This window comes from Siphateles boraxobius, unplaced genomic scaffold (genome assembly GCF_051911475.1).
Source record: "Siphateles boraxobius isolate OS27281-9 unplaced genomic scaffold, OSU_SipBor_1 31, whole genome shotgun sequence".
In the NCBI taxonomy this organism is placed as follows: domain Eukaryota; kingdom Metazoa; phylum Chordata; class Actinopteri; order Cypriniformes; family Leuciscidae; genus Siphateles; species Siphateles boraxobius.
In genome coordinates, this window is record NW_027508931.1 from 969,954 (window position 1) to 989,380 (window position 19,427).

At 36.6% G+C, this 19,427-nt stretch overlaps 2 protein-coding genes across 4 annotated transcripts in view; both read left to right on the forward strand.

Moving 5' to 3' along the window:
• Positions 1-13,061, forward strand: part of nutf2 (nuclear transport factor 2) — a 32,443-nt gene extending 19,382 nt beyond the window's left edge. Inside the window, exons 3-5 of the mRNA XM_077248830.1 lie at positions 4,790-4,861; positions 8,488-8,586; positions 11,321-13,061. Coding sequence (XP_077104945.1) covers positions 4,790-4,861; positions 8,488-8,586; positions 11,321-11,434 — 285 coding nt within the window. The 3' untranslated portion in view covers positions 11,435-13,061. The remainder of the gene's footprint in view (positions 1-4,789; positions 4,862-8,487; positions 8,587-11,320) is intronic.
• Positions 13,062-13,310: 249 nt separating this feature from the next.
• The window catches only part of edc4 (enhancer of mRNA decapping 4), a 38,773-nt gene continuing 32,656 nt past the window's right edge, over positions 13,311-19,427 (forward strand). The window contains exons 1-8 of one of the 3 annotated variants that reach the window (XM_077248833.1): positions 13,311-13,525; positions 14,609-14,765; positions 16,003-16,114; positions 16,428-16,527; positions 16,644-16,830; positions 17,788-17,932; positions 18,061-18,165; positions 18,292-18,401. In XM_077248833.1, coding sequence (XP_077104948.1) covers positions 13,438-13,525; positions 14,609-14,765; positions 16,003-16,114; positions 16,428-16,527; positions 16,644-16,830; positions 17,788-17,932; positions 18,061-18,165; positions 18,292-18,401 — 1,004 coding nt within the window. In that variant the 5' untranslated portion in view covers positions 13,311-13,437. The remainder of the gene's footprint in view (positions 13,526-14,608; positions 14,766-16,002; positions 16,115-16,427; positions 16,528-16,643; positions 16,831-17,787; positions 17,933-18,060; positions 18,166-18,291; positions 18,402-19,427) is intronic. The other 2 variants (XM_077248832.1, XM_077248831.1) reach the window with 2 other exon arrangements.

The window sequence follows — 19,427 nt, forward strand, 5'->3', positions numbered from 1 at the left end:
CTCGACAAAAAAGACATTTTGGCATAATTTGTGTGTGTTATGTTTTGTTCAAAACCGAAAGAAAACTCGATACTGATGCGCTTCTATTCTGTGAGTCGTGTGTGTGTGTGTAATAGGCAGGACTTAACGGATACTGCGTAATTGCGTTAAATATTTTTAACGCTTTAAACTTTTTTTGTTGTTTTTTTTGTTGCGGTGTCGCAGTGGGCAAGTGATGAAACCAGTGTTGCGACTGAACACCGAGTAACACCGGTAACACCGACTACCGTAGCAAGCCTACGTGGACCTATTTTTCCAAACGCCTCACAACCGGACATTCTTCCGTTGAGAGCTTGAATAATAGACACTCCAGCCCAGGATAATGGTGGCGATAATGCACCTTTGCCAATGTTTGGATAGCGTAGCCTACGATACCGCGACTTCATAACCAGGGCCGGCTCTAGCCCTTTAGTTGCCCTAGCCGAGATTGAGTTTTGCGTTCAAAAGTTCAAAAATTATCTTATAGTGTCTCCAAAACTTCAACAAGCAAATTATGACTTCAACTGTATAACAAATTGTTCATACAAATGCTACAAAGAACATTCAATGATATTTCTATCATCCTACATAGTTGCATTGTACAAATACATTTTGTCTGACCATGTAACTTGTAGTATATTACAATTACTACCACCAATACTATTATTACTAATCAATTAGGCTGCTACAAGACTACGGGGGTTTTAAGAACATTTTGTGCATTTTAATGGTAAATTCATCAATCTGGTGCACTTTGAGAGTTCAAAATTAAAAGCTCCAACCCATATTCAGTGTGCAAATTGAACAAAGAAAAATTCAAACCTCTTTTAGTTACAGTGTCTGTCTACTTAACACTACTACATAATAATAGTTATAATATTAATCCCATGACAGTAATAGCCATAAGCTATTGTAAAACAAATGCACTGAAAAGTAAAGGAAACTTCCATAATTAATTTTGTTACTTGGAAGTAACCCAGCGCCGCCAATTAAACAAAACAAAACGAATGGGCCGATGTACGAGTTTTATGGGCCACTAAGACAAAATAAATAAATAATAAAAGTATGATGTATCGGCCCAAAAAGCACGTGGAATCTCTACCATCCTGGGGGAAAAGAATTCGCTCCCGGTAGTCCCGATGGCCAGCATGCCTGTGCTGTGCACAATACTAAGTAAAAATTTTTTCCTTTGACACCTAAATGGCTGAGATGAGAAGACTTGCCTCTATACTGGCCTTTTTTTTTATCTTGTTGCTTTCTCCGTTTTCGTCCCTGTGCATCAGAGGGTTTCGATCAACGCGCCAGCAGCTGAGCACTTGCCTAATGTAACGTAAAATAACCCCCCCCCCCCGTTTGGAAATTATCGACGTGTGGCTGAGGGGGGCACCTTAGGATGATCATATTTAATAAACGTGTTTTTGTTTCGCTTGTCATTCTAATTCTGTGATTAATGGGAAGTTGGCCAAGGGCGACATTAGAGGGCGCCCGCGCCCCCAACACATTTGTCGCCCTAGGCAATCGCCTAGTTCACCTATAGCAATCGCCGACCCTGGGCATAAATACAGAAAGAATACAAACAACCCCATTTCCGTTTCCGGCGGCGGAGTAATACCGTGCCTCACATCTTTTGCAGCGATTTTTGTGTGAGCATATCAGTGAATACCCCCAGACCACTCTGAGTTTCACGTCTTTGTAAACTAAAGTTTAATGCGTTTCATGAATGCTTCTTCCAGTGCCCCTATGAAACCATTGTGGAGGTGGGGGGGTATGGGATGATTATAGTATCAAAATGATTAACACGTGCAAGCACACTTATCAATGAACTTGATACATGTTGCAGAAATGTTTTATCCATGCCTTTCAACTTGCGTGTGCAAAATTCAAAATTGAATGATAGGGCTGTCACTTTTGTGAAAAAAATCCTGTTCGATTTTTGAGACATATGTGTTCATTGAATCGATTGTAAAATCGATTTTTCCGTGTCTAAAGACGTTTCCATTTTCAACAGCAAATATTGACAAATCCACGGACAACTAACAGGCATTAGGACGAACGTAAGGAGGGCGCTTGAGACGCGCACAAGTCAGCAATGTTTCTGATGATTTATTGGCGTGAAGTTTTTTGCAAGGTGACAAACAGGAGTGCAACATTCAAGGATTGAAATGGACACACGCCAAATTCGGATAAAAATGAACTTTGGCGGGTAACGCTGTCATATCACGAGCCAATTTTGCGTGTTTCTATGTTTAGTCACTTTGCTGGTGAAGTTCGTGTACGCCAAATCTGCGTGGATTTAGCGCAAATACACAACTCGTGAGTCCTCATGATATATTAAATACAGCGTATTGCGCAGAATCTGCGCATTTCTGGCTTGCTTGAAAACACACACGTCACTAAGCAACAAGTAACGGTAACAACGCGCTTGTTCACTTGCACTGAAGCAATAGCGAATATTAAAAAGCATTTGGTTAACAGAAAAGACATTGTTATTTCCCAACATCCTACATGTTCTGTGCACTGTATTGATCTGTCACACTAAAACACATTTTTGGTAAAAAAAAAAAAAGAAAGGCAGTTAAAATCGATTCCCTATTTTCGTTTTCGAAACTTGTGTTGGTTGGTCCGATCGATTGTGCAATCGATTTTCGAACGTAAAGTGACAGCCCTATTGAATGAATGTGAAGCAATTTGTACAAATAGAGACATTTTTGTGAATACAAATGTTTTCCTTTGTATTAGTGTATCATAATTTGCACATGCAACACAGAAGACGTGCATGTGTGGATCAGGTGACGCGCGTGCATTCATTGACTCGTTTCTAAGTCGATCCTATTTGATTCATTTGGATTTTGAGACTTTCATTTCGCGGGTTTCGCCTTGCACGATCCACACACAGCTGTCTGAGAAAAGCTGCTACCACTAGATGGCAGTATTCTGCTAAAACAGACAACGGCAGCATAATCAAGCGTTCTTCCGCATTTAAGACGCTTAATGAGAGTGATATTGAAGCACCAAATTTAGTACACAATAATATAGGCCTACCCTATTAATAAAGCATACTTTATAGAGGCAAACATTACGTCAGATTATGAACAACACCCATAGAAAACCATTATAAAACGCTTAACGTGCAATCGCGCGTTGCATGTTCAATAAGGTGTATTGGCTACTGAGTTTAAATATCACCGTCTTACTGCATTGACGTTAAGCTTTTTTCTTTATAATATGCTCTATGGGAGGAAAACTATATAGCCTACAGACAAGAGACTACATGAACGCAATGTACGGCGTTTCAAGTTAATAACATTTCCTTCCCGAGCCTGTTAAAAAGAAAAAGCTTAACATGAAATAAAAATTCTGCAGTTGCGTTTAACTTTGCATGTGAATGGGAGAGCAACCGGTCCGAGAGTGCAGTGAAGTAAGTTTTAGGTTTGATATTCGCCTCATTTTATAAAGGGACCATCTGCAAACTCCACTCACAGTCAAAAAAATATAAACGTCCAGTCATTCATTCAAATGAACATATTTCCAAGGTTATATTATAACCTTGGAAGTCTAGTGGGCAGACTGACTTAGCCTACTGTTACTGTACTATGTCCAGCCAATATCTCGATTGAACAGTAGCCTACAATTGTTTAATTTACTGTAAATTGTTTTTCTATTCATGTTCCAAAGGTTGTAGTACGTTCCTAGTGACAAGTCAGGTGAAATTTTACATTATTCACTTGTAGTAAGTCACCAAAAACCCGTTTGGTTAATTAGTGCTGTATCAAGGCACCTCAGTGGGAAGTCTGTGGGAAGGAAAAAGTGTGGCAAAAAACGCTGCACAACGAGAAGAGGTGACCGGACCCTGAGGAAGATTGTGGAGAAGGACCGATTCCAGACCTTGGGGGACCTGCGGAAGCAGTGGACTGAGTCTGGAGTAGAAACATCCTGAGCCACCGTGCACAGGCGTGTGCAGGAAATGGGCTACAGGTGCCGCATTCCCCAGGTCAAGCCACTTTTGAACCAGAAACAGCGGCAGAAGCGCCTGACCTGGGCTACAGAGTCAGAATCGGTAGAATCGGTCCTTCTCCACAATCTTCCTCAGGGTCCGGTCACCTCTTCTCGTTGTGCAGCGTTTTTTGCCACACTTTTCCCTTCCCGCAGACTTCCCACTGAGGTGCCTTGATACAGCACTCTGGGAACAGCCTATTTGTTCAGAAATTTCTTTCTGTGTCTTACCCTCTTGCTTGAGGGTGTCAATGATGGCCTTCTGGACAGCAGTCAGGTCGGCAGTCTTACCCATGATTGCGGTTTTGAGTAATGAAACAGCCTGGGAGTTTTTCAAAGCCTCAGGAATCTTTTGCAGCTGTTTAGTTAATTAGTTGATTCAGATGATTAGGTAAATAGCTCGTTTAGAGACCCTTTTCATGATATGCTAATTTTTTGAGATAGGAATTTTGGGTTTTCATGAGCTGTATGCCAAAATCATCAGTATTAAAACAATAAAAGACCTGAAATATTTCAGTTGGTGTGCAATGAATCTAAAATATATGAAAGTTTAATTTTTATCATTACATTATGGAAAATAATGAACTTTATCACAATATGCTAATTTTTTGGGAAGGACCTGTATATTTTTTTCCATTTTCTGAAAAGTAGTGTTTTTGGAGATAAGAGGTTTCCACCTGACAGCGAAGATATATGTATGTATAAGACTGGTTAAAGCACTGCTTCACTATCTACATATTGGCTTATTTAGCTCATCTACATGTTCTTTTTCTCTTAGATTGATGCGTCATGCCTTACGTGGGAGGGTCAGCAATTCCAGGGAAAAGCAGCCATTGTCGAAAAGCTTTCCGTAAGTATTTGTGTGTATTTTGTTAGAGGTGGAATTTGATTCAAAGTAGTTTAATAGGTTAGGGTTCATTTCTTTTTTCTTTTTTTTTAACTAAATATTGTAAAGATCTATTGTAGAGGAAGTACTGTTTCAGCAGTAAATCCACATTTAAATATTGATAAATTCTTTAATTACAGTACGTATATGAAGTGGTAAGTAGGGATGCACTGATATCAAAATTGACGGATAGCCGGTAATTCTTTACATTTGAAAGCCAATAACCGATATATTGGCCGATAAATCTAAATTCAAATTTTGATATACTTTGATAGCCTGTATACATAAACAAAAGGCTCACCATTAAAAACCATGTCCCAAACACTTCAACATAAATCAAACATATACAATACAGTAGCCTAGCCTAGTTTGAACCAGTGTTAGATTCTTTAACTTTTCAAATTAATTTTACACTCCTATGGCCAACTTCTTTATTAAGAATAAAGAAATAAATTTCTTTATTTCTTTATTTTCTTTATTATCTCTATCAGGAAATCAACAAGCAAATTGGGATTGCGCAATAAATTGTATCTATTAGGTTTACAAATCTTATACAAGCTGATAGCTGAGTGTTGGAAGTGTGCTTGAAATGTACAAATGTTTCTGATATAGTTTTATTGTTTTTTATATATTGTTTTTATTCGCTTGTTTTTATTTATTGCTTGAGATCCGTCCTCACTTAGTGCAAATGGAATTTCGTTGTATTCATTTACAATGACAATAAAAGCAATCTGAATCTGAAAAAATGGTAACACTTTATAATAAGGTTTCATTTTGTTAGCATTAGTTAACATAACCAACAATTAATGAACAATACTTCTACAGCATTTATTAATCTTAGTAATTAATAATTACAGGTCTCCGGGCCTCCTAGTCCCAGGAAAACAAAACCAAATGCCTCGGGTCCGCTCCAGGGCGGACCTGAAACCCCCCTTCGGTGAAAAACAAAAGTGGCGAGAGTTGCAACCCAGACGGGTACCCGTAGGCTCTCTGGTATCCCCCCCAGGGGGGAGAAGGGGACCGTGGGTTTAAATCAATTATTATTAATCAGTTATTAATTAATCTTAATAATGTTAAGCTCAACATTTTATAAGACATTTTTAAGATCCAAAGTTGTATCTGTTAACATTAGTTAATGCACTGTGATCTAACAGTGGCAATAAAAATTACTTGTGACAATGACAATATTATTATTGTAACTAACAATAAAAATATTTTATTAACTAACTTTAACAAATGCTATTGCTCTCTGTTAGTTTGTGTTAGTTAATGCATTAACAAATGAGACCTTATTGTTAAGTGTTACCAAAAAATCTATTGTCTAACAAAATATAAAAATAAAATGCCTAAATAATGCAAACATTGGGTTGCATATAAAGAAATAAAATGCACGTGGCATGGATAAATAAAACGGAATCGCCTCTGCACGGACAATAAAGAAATTATTTTAATCAAACTACTTTGTTGATGAAAATAATACAAGAACAAAAAATGCTAGTTATTAATAATAATGCATCAATGTTTTTGAAACATTTTGATGACATCATTGCTGTTTGAGCTGCGCACCTGAAGCTGAAGAGAACGAATGTGTAACAGAATCGCTTTGCTAGAAGGTTAATCAACTCATCGGTTGCTTAAGAGTGCAACTAAACCCAAAGTATTTACAACTTTTTTTTACAATAGTGTATACAATTATAAAAATATGACAGTCCCAATCATAGCTTTTAATGTTTTACATTGCTGTTTGATCGCGCGCGCTGAAGCTAAAGAAAACTAACACCGGGAAACTGATGAACTTTTCTAGCAGGTTGTTTAAATCAACAAAACGCATCCTATGTGAGATTAATCCGATATTTATATTACATAAACTTAATATTATGACTTATATCTGCACAAAATGACGTGAATGCACAAGCGAACTTGACTGTGCTGGTCAGAAAATGTAATCCCTGTTCTGGACATGCTATTTCCACAACAACGCGCTGAAACGGCAACTAAATCCAGAGAATTCACAATGTTTTATTACAATAGTGTTCTCATTATAATGGCATGTATATGACAGCCCCAATTATAGTTATAAATGTGCATTGCTGTTTGAGCTGCGCACGCTAAAGTTAAAGATGATCACCGGTACAATTAAGCTTACTGCATCGTTCTTTAAAGGTCCCATATTATGCCCCTTTTCACAAGATGAAAAATAAGTCTCTGATGTCCCCAGAGTGTGTATGTGAAGTTTTAGCTCAAAATACCCAACAGATCATTTTTTACAGCATGTTTAAATTGTCATTTTTTGGTGCTCAGAAAAACGCGCTGTTTTAGTGTGTGCCCTTTAAATGCAAATGAGCACAGTACAGGGGGCGGAGCTTCAAGAATTCACGCTCAGTCTCAGGACAATTTCATCTCACAGAATCATGATAATAATATCAGAAACTCTCAGTAACGGTGTTCATTTCGACCCGGAGTCGGACAATAATGCCTACAGAGTTAGAGTGCTGTATAGAGATGGAGCAGGTATAGTTTAGTAGTTTAATTACGGTTATAACGTATTTGTCATCTGCTTGTATGTATCCACTATTAATAGCCTACAAGTCTGCTGTTTCGGACCAGGTCCGAATGATGATCAAACATATACTGATGAGTTTAATAAAGTTTATTGTACATAACACAAAAGTTGAAGCGTCAGTTTTGCTAGAGTAACTAGAGAGAGCTATGTGGATTAATACATCCTTCCACACAACTCCTACAACGCTGGGAGACATTCTCGTCAGTGCAGCAGCTGTGAACTCGATCAGGGCGGGTCTATGTTAGAACGGCAGTGTCTGTCAACACTCGTGGGCGGGGCCTGTACTTAGTGATGTCACTAAAACAGCATTCTGAAAACAGGTCGTTGGGAGACATTGCTGATGATTTATGGGGATTAATAAAAAAGGAGTGAGTGGATTTTTATCACTCTTGGGTGGTTGTGTACACACACTGCCAACACACATTTATGTCCAAATAGCATGCAAAAGTGAATACTTATAATATGGGACCTTTAATTCAACTAAACGCATCCTATATTAAATTAATCATATATATATATATATATATATATATATATATATATACATACAAAATAAACATTACAACTTACAATGGTACAAAATGCTGCGAATGCTCAACTTGACTGTGCTTGTCATGAATGCTTAACTCCATAGAGTTCAGCGCTCGTCGCACTGAAACACTGGCATACAAGAATCCACAACATTCTTTTACAGGCGTATTCTTATTACAATGTTATGAAGCCTATGTTACAGATTTGTGCTGCACGTAGCACCTAACATATCTTCCTTTTCGAAGTGATTCCAGTCATTCAACAAAAACCATCATGGCGAACAGCGCGCATCTCTCAACTGAAGTAAATAATCTTATCTACCAGCTTTGATATATCGGCCTAATTTTCTTATCGGATCGATAACGATAACATCAAAAATGACCCTTTATCGGCCGATATCGATATGTGGTCGATATATCGTGCATCCCTATTAGTAAGGCATCTTTCCATTTAAACATTGATGATATACATAATTTTTTGTTTTTATCTTTTTCAGAGCCTGCCTTTCACAAAAATAGCTCACAGCATAACAGCACAGGACCACCAGCCCACCCCTGATAGCTGCATATTGAGTATGGTAGTAGGCCAACTAAAAGTTAGTACATTTTCTTTAAATTTAGTTTTGGTTTCTGACAGTGATGCTATTGCAACAACGCATGAGGTGAACATTTTTGGCAAATATGAACGTGATAAAGGTCTAAAAGGGCATTCTTGCCCATTTGAAATGCATAACATCACCTTAATCCCAGTGGCATTTAAATCGAGAGCAGCCGTGGAAGGTTTAAGCCTCTCTCGATTTTCCCTCTCACCTTACGTGACATGGAAGCGCATGGAAGCGCGTGGTCAAAGATTTTATAAGTATTTCAGAGCTGCAGTGTATGTGTTTGTCTATCAGGCAGACGATGACCAGGTGCTGGGCTTCCACCAGACCTTTCTGTTGAAAAGTATCAACATTGCCTGGGTTTGCACCAATGAAGTCTTCAGGCTTGCCCTGCACAACCTTTGAGCTTAAAGGCTCTCGGTGGTCACATGGCCTTTCCTCCTCCTAATAATGTCTGTAAGGACCAGTGTCCGCTTGGGTTCACGCGCACCATACAGGCTCTACTAACGGCTTTAAGCTGTGTTCAGATCAAGCATCTGTGTGGATCTAGTATGGGAATGCCATGACATGCTGAATTTGTTGATGCCAATTTGCCTGTTGTGTGTTTGTTGATTTCCTTGCGCCTTTGCAGCAATTAAAACAACCAATGAATGAGTGACGTGAAAAAAATCGAGTTTTATTTTGACCTCTAAAGATTTGTAATGAAGAGCTCTGTGTTTTAGCCATCATGGGATGACATGAGTTCCTTCAGAAGAAAAACTAACTTGAACTCAAAATGTGTGAATATGGCACTTTTGGGATTATTTGTATTTCTGTTAAGGTTTTTAGATTTCAGTTATAAATATTTAGTTGAATATGAAAGTGTTGAGTATTAATTTATTTTATATTTAAATATTTGACCATTGGGGTCAAATTAGTTTTAATGTTGTATTTATTACATTTTAAATTAGGTTTTTATTTATATATTAATTTTTAATTTTAGTTTAGGTTTTTATTGTTTTAAATAATTTAAATGATTTAATGCTAGTTTTATTCATTTTAGTACTTTGGCTCAAACTTTTTTTCAGTTAGTTGCCCAGGCAAAAACTTAAAGTTTATGTTTTTTCTGATATTTATTTTCTGTTTGATTTCAGCTTTGTTTTTTATTAACAATTTATTCATAGTTTTAGTTAACAATAACAACACTGCACTGATGTGTACTAAAACACTGGGTTTAATGTGTACTAAAATGACATCTCCAAATTTTAACAATGGAGTTGTATTCAGTGCATGGGTTATCTTGCACACAAAGCAATTTATAACTCAGTTAACCTTCATTTGTTTGAGTTACATCAGTGTTTGTATTTAAAGAGATAGTTCACCCTAAAAAATAAATATTTACTCACCCTGGTGTTGTTCTAATGCCGTATGCCCTTTTTTTCGGACCACAAAAGGAGAATTTGGCAGTGAATCTTTGGCATCAAAGCGTCTTAGAAAGTCGCAAAATTATCACACATGATCCCATGCAACTTGTTTCATATATTCCAAGTGTTCTGGTGGTATAACCGGAAATTAAATGAAATTTTATATATTTTTTAATGAATATCCTGACCTTGGCCGTTTCTGTTCTCTGCACGGCTATACCACGTGTGCATTTTTGAGACTCTATTAGCACCGCAGTACACTCCGACTCACCCAGAAAAAGAACAAAAAAATCAAGATTAATCAAAACCACGACATAAAATACATTGCCTTGACATCCCCAAGAAAGTATCCATGTACTTTTCAAGACCGGAACTCCGGTTATGAGATGACAGTCAGAATGACTCAACTTCTTGTTAGGATGAACACAACGGATTACATGGATTATATTTCATGTCGCATTTTTGTAATCTTGATTTCTCACAACTGCAGTTGAGTGTAAAAGACCAATGGCCAAGGTCAGGATTTTTGTAAAATAATACATAAAATTTCTGTTTGCTTTTCACCAAACCCTATCGTATACAAGAACACTTGGAATATACAACACGTGTTGCATGGGGTCATTCTGTGATACTTTTGCGTCTTTTAAAAAAAAAAAAAGGTTGATGCTGGTTGCTATTTACTTCCATTACGGGCGCGAGCAGGACATTTCTTAAAAATTCTGATTTTGTGGTTTGAAAAATAAAGAAGGGAATAGAGCATTAGAACAACACCAGGGTGAGTAAATGATGGCTTAATTTTCATTTTAGGGTGAACTATACCTTTAATAAAATACAATAACTCAATAAAGGGTCAGTTTACATGACATAGATGATGCCTTGTCTTGGGTTATTTTATTATTTATGGTGTTTCATTACTGAAGATAATTTGAGCCCAGAACTAGGCTCAGTGTTAATGAGAAACTGACCCAGATTGTTTATCACCTTTCCATTCATTTGTCTTATATACTGTCATGTTTTTTTATTTCACCTTCACTGAAAAACATATCCTTTAAAAAATATTAATTAAATTAATTAAAATTGAGAATATTGTGACAAACTCTCAGCCTTTAATTTGTCTTGGTTGGTTAATGCAGCTTTTGTCTTTCTTTATCTGGATTAATTTGCCTTGGAATTTGCTAAACATATCTGAAAATGTGCATGATTTTTGATTAAGTGTAACAGAATTTGAATTTTTAGCTCTGGTTTAGCTATACCCCTTCTCTTTAATGAAGTGTTGCACATATTGAAATCTTCCGTCTAAGTCTCTGTGTTTCTGCTTTGTCTAGGCAGATGATGACCCTATCATGGGATTCCATCAGAGCTTCATCCTGAAGAACATTAACGAGGCGTGGGTTTGCACCAATGACATGTTCCGCCTGTCGCTGCACAATTTTGGTTAAATGCCCCATGGCTAGCAGGAGGGAAGTGGGGGAAGGTGGAGGATGGGGCCCGCCCTGATGACGCCTGAACCTGTCAATCGGCCCTTCATTCATCACACTCAAGAGAAACGGCACCGGATTACAGCAGTCAATCACAGAAAACATGCAGGCATATACAGTACTGCCTCTACTCCAGAAATGACATGTTTCTTTGCTGAAAGCCCACACATCCATCAAACTGACCCTTTTCCTTCCCCAACCTGCATGATGATGGGGAGCTTAAAGATCAGAGGACGCCCTGACCAGGACAAATACGTATTAACCTAACCTCGGCTGTTTGATATTTACATTTTAGTTGCTGATTTTTGACTTTGAAATAACAACTGTCTGTCTTTGTTTGCTTAAGTACAAAGTGTTATCAGCTTGTTTTTAGAATATGCTCCATGAAGTTAAAAAAAAATTTTGTTGTTGTTGTTTTTGCCCCCTTTGGAAATTGGTGTCTCCATTCAATGTGATGTCAGGTTGCTCTAGCTATCCAAAGAACACAACTCTAATTTCCCCTTCCCCTCTGACCAGTGTGCTTCCCGATTTCTGCTCACTGCTCTCTGTGACAATAATTACCAAGCCACGATACACAATAAAACCTTTGACTTTTTCATAACAACGTCATCTTGTTCATCCCCCTGTCTGGTTGTGCCTCTACCTTTTTTCCCCTTTTCTATGCTTGACTGTTCATATTTTTGATACTGTTTCATATTAGATTCTCTCATGAAGATTATTATTTTTATTTGAGCAGCCAAACACAATGGAGCCGGTATTTCTCTTGTTATAGGTGGCCAGTGTCTCCTGAAGCAGATGTTCATACTAAAAAAATGTTTTCAACATTTTCTATGTATCCCTAACACTATGAATGGTAGAATCATCAATGGATGCTCTTGTTGAAAAAAGGAAAAACATGCGTCCTCTAATAATGCTACTTCAACAGAAAAATCCCACAAGTGCAGATTAATTTTCATAATGCTTTTATTTTTCATTTAGTTTAGAGGCTTCTTTTCCCTGTTATGGGATGTTATGTTTCATATGCTTGTTATGTTTTGTAAGTATGAATGTAAATGCCATCGAGTTTGTAGTGTGCCCAAAGCTGTTATTACCTTCTATATTTAGGGTTATATTTTGACATTACCGTTTTAAGAAGCATGAAACGTGACATCAGAAATACTAGTTTGTGGGAATAAGGGGTGATTCTCTTCATTTTCACATGTTTACACTAAAGGAGTTATGCTCATTGTTTAGGATTAGAAAATCATATTCACAAAATATGAAGGCTTTTGTGCCAGGAGATGGTACAGATATTTTAGAGATATGTCTTCTGAGTTGTAGCTTTTTGCACTGAAATATCTAAACAGATCGGATAGAACATCATTATAAAGTCTCACTCACTTTCTCACATATTTTTGCTGGGCAAATACATGTATTGTACACTTACGTCATGCTTGCTCGAACCTGCAGAGACACCCTCTCGTTTGAGGGGAATGGCAAAAGATGAATTGATTTTTTCCTACAAAAACAACAGTAATACAATGTGAATACAGTAAGAGACTACTTCAGTTGCCTACATGTATGTGGAAATAAAGGAGATCAAAGTAAAGTGTGATGTTGTTTTGTTGTTTCTATAGGTGGTGAAGGAACTAGTTGAAATATGTTTTTTCTTTGTTTAGGCGGTTTTATGACTACTAAAAAATGTAATAAGTGAAATGATAAGGATGACACGACAATAAAATATAAATATTTATTAGTGATCTCTAAAAACAGGTTATCTTGTTAAAATGTAAGTGTCCGTCAAGTTAAGTGATTCAGGCGGAACTAAAGAAAATCTGCGAATAGTGGCGGGGGAATGAAATGCAGTGAACGCTCAACGGAAGTTGAGGGACGGTTGCATTCTTTACTGAGGGGCGATCTCAGACACTAAATTAAACTTGAGAATTTGACCGTTTCCAGCGAATTAATCCCCCCTTCCCTACTTTATGGCTTCCAGTTCCAATATGGACATAGAGGGCGCGACCCAGCACCTTCGGGACATCTTAAAACTGGATCGTCCCGGTAATTCGGCCGGTAAGTTGCCGGGGACGGGAGCAGCTAGGCCGCGGTGCGATGATGCTGCGCAGCGCTTGATTTCAGCACGAGCCACCGGACTATAGTTGCTAAAAAAACGCTAACTAGATTTTATAAGTGGCAAACATTATTATTTTGTGTAATATTGGTGTTGACTAAAAGGGGGTAACGTTAACGTAGCAAATAAGTGCTACACTCCTGCTGGCGCAGCTTTGCTTAGACAGAAAGTGTTGAGTATTAATTGCGACATTATGAGAATAAATGTCATTCAAGAGTATAAAGCACTTCATATTTATCACTATGCGGTGACTTGATAACCGTGACCACAACAAACATTTTTTATAGAATTTGAGAAGGCATGTAACAATTTTTTTAGAAACTTGGACAACTTTTTGTGCATCATCGTTACGGGCTTTATGCAGGTCTTAAAAAGTCTTAATTCATCCTTAAAGTTACCCCAACCAAGCCCTTAACCTTTTAAGGCCTTCGTTTTGCTTTAATCAAAAGGCATTAAAAGGGCTTAAATCAGAGTGATTATAGCCTGTTTTTTTGTTGTAAAAATAATTAAGTAGTAATGGATACCTGTTGGAAGTTGTATCTTCAAACTTTGAAGTGTTGCTAATACAAATCATTGTTTCTTCCGCCTTAGACACTTTCCTTGGTTATAAAAAGGTCTTTAAAATTAGTCTTAAATTTACCTTCATCAAACCTGCAGAACCCCTGTACTAGTTTACCTAGTTACACTACATGTACAAGTAACTACATACACACACACACACACATACATGTATGTATACATACATACACACACGCACACACACACACATATATATATATATATATATATATATATATATATATATTACACATACACACAATATATATATATATATATATATATACATATATATACATACATATATATATATATATTATGTGTGTTTATCAATGGGAGTGGAAAACAAAATATCTGTCAAGCATAGATGGAAATTCATATTGACATGTTTTGGAAGTAATTTTAGTAAGGTCAGAGGATGTACAGGTGCATTTAAGAGTTGATTTCTCAATCAAATAATTCCACAGATTCCTCTTTGGTAGAGAGCCAGAGAAATCTATCTTTCAATGGAGAGTTGAATGGAGTTTTTGGAGCGGATATTATCAACGCAGGAGGACATGCAGAAATGGTGGAGCCGACTTCTCACAACTCAGACAAACTCAATAGACAGGACACACAGACCATGTATGTATTTGCTGTCATTAACATTAATTGTATAATATTATTCGTATTCCTTAGCAAATCATTATTGTTATGATGTCATTATCTTTCTATGATCTGTATTTTCTTTATGTACTAAACTTAAAATGGTTAAGTTACTGAACACTACGGAAAGAAGTCTCATAATCACGAAGGCTGAATTTATTGCTTTAAAATACATGGAAAAACTATGTGAAATATTACAAATATATTTAAAATAACTTTTCTATTTTAATATATTTTTTAATGTAATTCTTTTTTGTGATGGCAAGCTGAATTTCCATCATCATTACTCCAGTCTTCAGAGAGTCACATGATCCTTCAAAAATCATTTTAATATGCTGATTTGATGCTCGAGAAATATTTCTTATTATCAATAGCTATGTTTCCATCCACCTATTTTTATGTGAGGTTTGGGATAACGTATAAAAAACCTCTGGTTAGAAACGCCAAAATTGTGCATACATTTTAAAAACGTCCATAATCTTATGCGCTCAATTGAGACGGATAATTTTTTTCCTGATAAGTAGACATGCTTCTAAACTACGATGGAAACTCACTTACCAAATATATCCCTCGATGCACAACAAAAAACACATTTGACTTCGCCTCAGGATGTGATTGGATAACTGGAATAACCAGTGGATCAGTTTCATTGTACAGCATCTTAATTGTTAGTTTGAATATTCTGAAATGCCTGAGCCAAAGCTTGTCATCAAAATGATTTGGTTAATTCCCTCTCAGAACCATCTCACATGATTGCGTTCCAAAACACCAGCATACAAACGCAAGATAACATGACCGCGTTTATTGCGCTACGTCTGCACGCTCTGAGACGCAAATCATTTATGACGTAGAAAAAAAAACAACCACAGTGGCTTTTACGATTGCAGCAACTTCTGTTTTTATTACAGATATTTTGTGCCAATTTACAACGAAGTGACTATTTTGTTCTCTTGAACACATAGGATGGAAAAGCTGCATAGCTAATGTGGAAAAACATTGTTGCTTAATATTTTTGTGGAAACCGTAATGAATAGAAAGTTCAAAAGAAAAGCATTTATTTGAAATTGAAATCTTTTCTAACATTAGGTTTAGGATTATGCCTTGACTGTCACTTTTGATCAGTTTAATGCATCTTTAATGTTTGAACGTTAGTGTATGTTGAGTAAGCAGGGTTTTTTTTAAAAGATATTTCATAAGTCTGTTTTTTTTGTACCAGCTGCCTTTCAGGAGATGATGAGTCCACCTGTGTCTCCATCAGAGCAAACAATGTGGAAATTGTGTCCAGCCGTGACTCTAGTATTGACAGTAAGGCTCGTGGTAGCAACAAGGTGTGTAAATTAATGAACTTGTGCAAAACTGTGTGTCTTATTAGCAGTTCAGGGTTTCACGTTCATGGAAAACCTGAAAATATATGGAAATTACCAGGCCTGGGAAGTCATGTAATATTAATATAATCTTTAAAGTCATGGAAATTTCTAGTCAATAAATCTTCCAGCTAGAAAATATTTACTTTAAAATCTCTATAAATTGATATTTAAAAACAAACTATTGGGAAACGCGTAACAATTAATAAGTCAAAATATGTAGAAACCCTGGAAATTGTTTTATTCTCTGAATCTTTTCCTCATGACTGTCTTACAGGTTAAAATACAGCCAGTGGCCAAATATGACTGGGAGCACAAGTACTACTATGGCAATTTAATAGCCGTGTCCAACTCATACGTGGCTTATGCCATCAGAGGTTGGTTTGCACACTTTTCTGTTGCTGTCTTTGTACATGGCTCATTTAGCACACTCCTTTGAATAAAATTTTGATGGGATTCAAGTGAATGGTTTGTAATTGTTTATCTCTCACAGGTGCAAACAATCATTCTATGATCCGCGTGCTGCAACTGGGCTCGACGGAGCGTTCGCTGCTGAAGGGCTTCACCGGTGCAGTCACAGACCTTGCCTTCGCCCACTTGGACTCCACCCTCTTGGCCTGCGTGGATGAGGCTGGAAACATGTTCATTTGGCAGCTCACTAGTCACAACAGCAAAATACAGTATCCTCTGTAGATGGAAATTTACTAGATTTTTTTTATTTTGTTAAAAATTCACAAACACAGGAGGTTATTCAGATACCCGAAGGTTCGAGACCACTAATGATGTTTTTTTGTTTAGAAAATTAACATGATCAGTGTCACAAATATACCTTAAAAATAATATTAAATATTTCCTTTTCATTTTATATCACAACTTTCTCCTAAAAATCCTAAATCTGTCTTTTTTTCAGGTTTAATAAAAAAATATGGATTCACAATGTATTTGTAGTTAAAGGTTCACTCACACTTTTGACATTCTACTAACTATAAGTAACTTGGTAACATGTTACAATAAGGTTTCATTTGTTAACATTAGTTAATGTATTAACTAAAAATGAGCAGGACATTTGTTACAGTATTTAGTAATCTTTAGTTAATGTTATTTAAAAAAAATACAGGCCTTCATGTTAATTCACAGTGCATTAACTAATGTTAACAACTTTTTATTTTAATAATGTGTTAGTAAATGTGGAAAAAACATGAACTAAGATTAAAAAATGCTGTAGAATTATTGAATGCATAGTTCATGTTAACTAATGAAACCTTGCTTCAAAGTGTTACCAGTAAATTTACTAAGTGTATGTAACTTTACTACATTTTAACTAAGTATTTACAGCAACTACATGTCAACTAACTCTCATTAGAGTGTTAGTAGACTGGTTCGGGTAAATAGAATAAGTTGACATGTAGTTGCAAAGTTATTTAGAATTTGTAGAATATCTGTTGTGGGACCATCAAAATAAAGCGTTAGCAGATATTAGGCAGACAGTCTACTAATATTCTGAGAGTTCGGTGACATGTAGTCGCATAAAGTTTGTAGAATATCTAAAGTGGACCATCGAAATGGTGTTACCTAGTAAAATGCTAATAATAAGCAGGTGAACTGTAATATTTCTCTTTAACATCGATGTCTCTTAGAGATGAAGTGATCGTTCACATCCACAGGCCTGAGGACACACCACTTAATTCAAACCGCAGACTTATCTGGTGTCCCTTTATCCCAGAAGACAATGAGAACCCGGAGGATGCGTGTCAGACGTTGGCACTGCTTCATGAAGACAGAGTATGTTTGTTTTTTGTGTGGAATTTGACAGTTTTATAACTTTGTTTTTGAAATGTCCCCATATTATTAGATTTAAAATGTTTTTAACACTATTACTCTCTTAAATGGATTTTTGCTTGTACTTGTAGGCTGAGGTTTGGGACCTTGACATTCTCCGATCCAATAACAGCTCATGGCCTGTGGATGCCACTGAACTGAAAGAGGGGTTTATCACCATTAGAGGACACACAGCTGTAAGTCCTGCCATCCTTTAGCCTGAAGTGCTGTATTAAGTAATTAAGAAATGAGATAGACATAAATTAGTTATGTACTTATGTATTGTGGTGTTTATAATTAAGCATATTACTTTTTCTATGCAGCGTATTAGTGAGGGAGCGCTGTCCCCTGATGGCACTGTCTTGGCCACAGCAAGTCATGATGGATATGTAAAATTTTGGCAAATCTACATTGAAGGACAGGACCAACCCAGGTACATGCTTGAGACATTATGAAATTGAACACTGTAAAAATGTTAGGTCTGTAAGCTTTTTTTAATTTAAGAAATGAATACTTATTCAGCAATGATGCATTAATCTGGTCAAAAGTGACAGTAAAGGCATTTATAATGTTGCAAAAAGATTTATATTTCAATTAAGTGTTGGTCTTTTGAACTTTGATAATTTTTTTACAAAAATATTAAGCAGTACAATTGTTTTCAACATTGATAATAGAATCAAAATACAACACAAATTCTGTTAAAAGATCAGAAATGTTTTTTGAGCACCAAATCAGCATATTTTAAAGATTTCTAAAGGATCATGTGACACTGAAGACTGGAGTAATAGCTGCTTCATGTAGCTTTCATGTATTTTCCAAATAAAGGTAGGATAGGCAATTATTTTATAAATAGTTTTTGTTATACTGGTTGAAACAATTTTCACATCCTGATAGCGATCAATAATAGAAGTGGTCTAAATGTTAAAACATGTACATATAACTTCTGTGGAAGTCTCAGGGCCAAAAAATGTTTGTCCAATCATTGTATCCTGTCAACATATGTATTTCCATACCTCCGCGCACCCTGCTCATGAACACATCACGTCATCAGTGCGTTCAGTAAAGCTGAGTTGTAGACAGAAAGTAACCAAACCCCGCAAACAAACAGCAGCCATCTTTACAGTTCCTCCTGAACCAAAACAAGCTTATGCTGTACTCAAGCCATGTTGTGATTACCGTAATTACGATATAGCAACTTGTGACGTTCTGTTCACGACCTCAGTGATTTCATGGTTTTATGCTTTTTTTCTGGCAACACTGTCAAGAAAAATGAATCTGCAGTAGACAGGTGGTACAAGTCAGAGTTTGTTACGTTCATTGTTTACGTTCATTATTATTATGTACTTTGAGACATGAGGTAATTTAACACCGTCTCTCGTTTCATGAAGTTTTGCAGACTCTGCTCTGGTTGTGTTTGATCATGTGTTTTGGAGAAGGCGTAGAGAGTGCTCTAAAGGGA